The 5,337-nt window shown below is 32.8% G+C and overlaps 1 protein-coding gene across 1 annotated transcript; it reads right to left on the bottom strand.

The window, feature by feature from the left end:
- Positions 1–2,673: 2,673 nt before the first annotated feature.
- On the bottom strand, positions 2,674–4,373 carry LOC107872524 (zinc finger protein ZAT4-like). Its single transcript, XM_016719189.2, has one exon. It carries the CDS (start codon positions 4,325–4,327, stop codon positions 2,879–2,881), a length of 1,449 nt encoding a protein of 482 aa, XP_016574675.1. The 5' UTR covers positions 4,328–4,373; the 3' UTR covers positions 2,674–2,878.
- Between the last annotated feature and the right edge of the window lie 964 nt (positions 4,374–5,337).

Here is a 5,337-nt window from a genome sequence, read left to right as displayed (position 1 = left end):
TTGAGGAGTGTCTCAACCGTTTTGGGTATAGTTCAAGGGTGAAATAAGATATTTTCTCTTTAAAATAAAACTCACTTTTAATTCTGCAAAAGGCTCCAATTTTTTTTAACTCCGAAAAGGGCTCATATATTTTTAACCCAAAAAGTTTCATTTTTAGGCATGTCAAACAATAGTAATATATGAAGATGTGTGAAGAAGAAGGACAGGAATATTTTTTCGGAAAATCAAGTAAAAATAAGAGATTTGTTAGGGTTTTTATCATGATTTTCTTACTAAAATTAAGTTTTACTCTTTTTTTGGAAGGAAAATAAAAGTAAGCATAATTACTTTTACTTTTTTCTAAAAAGAAAATATGAAACTTTTTTATATTTGGCTAACCTTTTTTTTAGGAAATGGTTTGAACATCTATAAATAAAAGACCAATCTTCTCATATAGCATCGACAATGTAGTCATTGAACAGTTTTATTTAGGAGAGAGATTTTCTCCTAATAGATTTTATATTTTAGAGATTTTCTCCTAATAGATTTTATATTTTCGATATTAATTTTTTTAAATGTAGGCCGTTTGACTAAATCATATTAATAATATGCTTTTTATTATAATTTTCTTTGTCATCTCATTTATTGCCTCCATAATTTATAAATTTTAACGCCCTCTCGATCTCAAATTCAACATCTTTTCCTCCCATTTTTAGTTTTGGTAGAGTTCGTTTTTTTTCCAACATAAAATCATTTGATTAGAAGATTTGGCATGTTCTGTATTTAAATTTCAAGTTTAGCATTTTGCTGCATTATGAAATCCTTTCAGATTTCTTCATTACATCATATTCTCACTTCTTTCTCTCCTTAGCAGGGGTGAACTTTGTGGTATCCGCCAACTCGGCCCATTATCTTTGAAGAAGTATGCTCTACCGTCTTCTTACTGTTCCCTTTTCTTTTTTCTTCTTCCACAATTTTTAGTACACCTATTCTGTTTGAATTCTTTTGCATTTAAGATCTACATTTTTTTTATCTAGTATAGAAAAAAGAAAATGACTATCTTTTGGTTCAAAGAAAAAGGTGAAAAACTTTATAACTATTTTTTAGAGTCAATTGGTGGAAGGTTGAGAAGTATATATACCAATAACTAAGTTCAAACAATGAAAGAATTAAATCACAAATACTTCACTTGATATCTTCCATCCCAAGGCGGAAATGTGAATAATATTAAAACAAAACCAACATCACTACCTGAATCTCCATTTAACAATTCTTTCTACTTTACCTAAGCCTACATTGCTCAAAACGAATTTTAATGAAGAAATGTGTGGAATAATAATAGCAAATATCACTCTTGAAACGTGCATCAAATCTCCCAAGGTGAAGTCTGTATATTGCTTATGGTATAATAATTTCTCAATAAAGAAAATGAAGGGATATCCCAATGTATGTGTGTGCGCATCTTAGTGCTTGGAGACCAAAAAGAAAGTATTTGTAATTTGTTTTCATATTTGGATGAATACAATGTTTTTATCAACAAATTATAGAAATTATAGAGAACAAGATTCAGGGCAAGGGTTTCAACATTTTCTTTAAATTAGTTCTATATACAGATTACCTAGTACCCAACAAAGAACATCAACCCTTGATATTTTACGAAAAAAGAGATACCCTATATCTCATCTTCTCACATTAGTGGTACAATTCTGTATTTTTCAAAAGATAAAAAGGGAAACCTGTATATTAAAGCTCCCACCGGTGGGATTTGAAAAAGAATCGCACCACAAGAATCTAGTTCACATAACATTACAATAGATAATAAGGAAAAAAAAAGATCCAATTCAAAAATACAATTTATGTATATGATAAGAAAAAAAATCGAAGTGAAATGGAACATTAATACTAACATACCATTATCGTAAAGGTAATCTATATGCGAGAAAGATAAGAGGAAAACTCACAAAAACTACATATTAGTAACATATGCCAGAAGAAATTGTTGTGAAACCTCAGAAACTCCCTAGTTCCAAATTCACTACAAAGAAGTGACCAAAAAAGGATAAAACTAATCATTTCAAATAATAATTATTAGAAGAAGAATTTAAGCTTCAAAGTAAATGCTATTTTATAAAAAGAAGAATGAGCTTAAAAAGGAGAATTTAAGCTTCAAACTTAATGCTATTTGAATGGAATTTACTAATTATGTGTAAATCGAAAGGAAAATAAACATAAACTCATGAAAGTAAATCAAAAAGGTTAAAAAGTTATCCATTCTTACCTTGAATTTGGATCCAGATTTTACCTTCCCGGTACTGTACCTAGTGATTGTGTTAAGGTGAGTAAATGGGGAGTATAAGGGGAGGTGGTTTAACTCCTTTATGGTGTATGACAAAAAGGAGTGACACGTACTATATATAGTACACGTGTTTTAAGAGGATGAAAGTAGTAGTAGAAGCATCACTTATAAATGACATTTTTCAAGAATGTCCCTTCATGACGAAATGAAATTTTCAAGAATGTTCCTCAACGACGAAAGTCTCGATTAATATAGTGTAATTTAATGTAATAACAATTAAAGTGTAATTAAAAAAATAAAAATTGGAGAGTGCCTGTGGAACAAAATTAATTTAGAATGAGAAACAAATGCGAGTTCTATATTGCACTGGTAAATTACAACTCAAGAGTTGCAAAGTATATAAAACAATTTCAAGATTTTGTATCTATATATGTTCCCTTACAAGGAAATAACAAAAAAAAAAAAAGAGTACAAATTACAGTATGTGTGTCACCATGTATTATTTTTTATGGTGAGCTTGTAATTACAAAGGAGATATATACTCAGTCTGACAAAGGAGACAATAAAAATTAAAAGCAGAAGAATTAAGGAACTGTATAAAATTTATGGGTTAGCCCCAACTTCCGTAGTTGGACCAATCCCAACTTGTAACCAGTGAGAGGGATTTTCAGAATTTTTATTCATATCCTGTAATTCACTTAGCTTAGCTAACTTCAATTTACTACTGTCTGCTTCATCATCTTCTCCACTTTGTATAGTACCATTAATGTTGTTGTTACCATTGTTTCCATTATCATTAGTATTATTGTTGTTGTTTATGTTTTCATCAAGGTAGTAGTTGTCACTACAACTATGATTCTCCCCATCTTTTGCTTCATGAGCATTAATACTCCATGGATGTAAGTGAATTTCTGTTGAGACTTCAAAGCTCAATGGATTCATAGGGTCTCGCCTAATTCGTGACATGTCTTCGTGTGATATTGGAATGTTGAGATCTAATGCATCACCTGATTTTCTCAAGTTTGATCTTAGATTAATTTGCTCCATGTGACCATGGAAATTAAACTTTGATGTTGAATCCGGAGAATTGGAGGTGATCCAATGACACCTTTTGTGCCCACCTAAAGCTTGCCCTGTGGAGAAAACTCTATGGCATATTGAGCATTCATGGATTTTTGATTTCTTCATGGACTTTGAACCTTGTAAGGTGAATTCATCCTGTGTGATATTCATATCTTGATCATCAATTAAGCTATCATCTAATTGATCTTGCTTGGCTGCATAACATCCTTTAACCTTTTTGTGACTTGCCCTATGTCCACCAAGGGCTTGGTGGGAGTTGAAGACTTTCTTGCAAGCTTTGCATTCAAACAATCCTTTATTCGAAACCCCTTTAGCCTTGTTGTCAAAGGGTACACGAGTACTTACTAGTGGGGTTAGGTAGTTCATCGGGTTCCTGGCCCGTTCCTCCTCCTTGCTAGCTGAGGCACATGACTCCTCTGGCTCAGCTAACGACATGTCAATTACCTTCGCGTTGGCCAAGTCTATAAGGCATTTTGCAAGGACAAGATCTTCATCCTCACTTGGTGGATAAGTTGAAGTACTAATGGTGCCAATTTTTGTTCTCAGTGACCTTTTCCTTTTAGACCATCCATAACCTTTTCTTCCACCATTATTAATATAGTCCTCACCCTCTGAACCGGGGGAGGATACTAGGGACTCTGCATCTTCAGAGCTACATTTTCCATGTTCAAGAAAAGATTTCCAAGACGAGAATTCTTTTCCACAATTCTCACAAACTCTATTGCTCTTTTGTCGATTAGGGTTTGTTCTTAATTGATACATCCTCTTATTACCTCCCTTAACACTCCCTCCAAACTTATCTTCCCAATCACTAGCTGGATCATCATCATCTATGTTTGCACCTTCATCTCCAATTCCATGAGCTCTCATATGTCCACCTAAAGCTCTCCCACACACAAAACCTTTCTTGCAAACTCTACAATAATGCTTAAAAATTGGTTGTTGTTGCTCTTGATCTATACAAGCCATGATGTTCTACTTTAAACATGAATGAGAAGAGACTAGAGAAGGTAGGGTTGTTTTGCATGCATGGGAGAGTTTGTTGTTCTTGTACTAGAAGTTGTTGTAGGCTTGGACGGTGAGAAAAAAGTTGGTCCTAGTTTTTAGTAGGAGTAGTGGTTTGTGGAGGGGAGTTTAGAGGTAGAGAGAAAAATAGGAGTGTAAGTGAAAGTGGGGAGTGAGAGTTGACAAGTGGAAGGAGAGTAGTAAAGCCTAAGGGAGTGAATTAATTAAGAAGCAATTTTATCACAAACTTTTTATTTAACACTAGTTTATCTCAAACAACCAAATGGATGGTGAAAATGATAATATTACACATAATGGAGTCATTAGAGCAAATATACTTAGGGGCCATTTGGTTTAGAGATATTTTATGGAAGAATTAATTAATAATGTAGAGATTATAACAAATGGGGTGTAAGAAAGGTAAAATGTACGCAGTTCATAGCATATCTCAGATAACGTAGAGAGGTTGTTTCTCATGGACCCCGTCTCAGGACATATAATGGATCGATTATTTCTTACTGAATATTTAATTTAATGAATACAAAATTAATATACATGCATAATTAAGATGTGCGTTATTTTCTCCTAAACAAAATAAAAGTTAAATTTGCTATTAACCTACCTACTAGGACGGGGAGTAAATAAAATTTTGGTTCACTATTAAAAATGATTTCATCAGATTTGTTCGTGATTTTTTTTATAGGAAAGAAGCTGAGTAGGTTCTACATTACTCTTGCTTAATCCTCGTACACAAGGTGGAGGCTCTCATAAGTTTTGCTCAGATGAGACCCATAAACCTCCACGACTTCACAAACAAGATTTTTTTCAAAGTTGTAGCTGCCCGACTCAACACTTTGCTCTTCAAACTGGTTTAAGAAAATTAGACTGATTTTATAAAGATAGACTGTAAATGAAAATATTATTCTTACTTAGGAAATCATTCTTAATTTAAACACGGCTAACACTATGAAAAA

The sequence above is a fragment of the Capsicum annuum genome, chromosome 5 (genome assembly GCF_002878395.1).
Source record: "Capsicum annuum cultivar UCD-10X-F1 chromosome 5, UCD10Xv1.1, whole genome shotgun sequence".
In the NCBI taxonomy this organism is placed as follows: domain Eukaryota; kingdom Viridiplantae; phylum Streptophyta; class Magnoliopsida; order Solanales; family Solanaceae; genus Capsicum; species Capsicum annuum.
The sequence above is the reverse complement of the archived record's forward strand: the minus strand, read 5'-3'. Positions and strand labels throughout refer to the sequence as shown.

Bases quoted from the DNA above. Each gene is read 5' to 3' on its own strand.
- LOC107872524 (XM_016719189.2), bottom strand. From the start codon at position 4,327: ATGGCTTGTATAGATCAAGAGCAACAACAACCAATTTTTAAGCATTAT.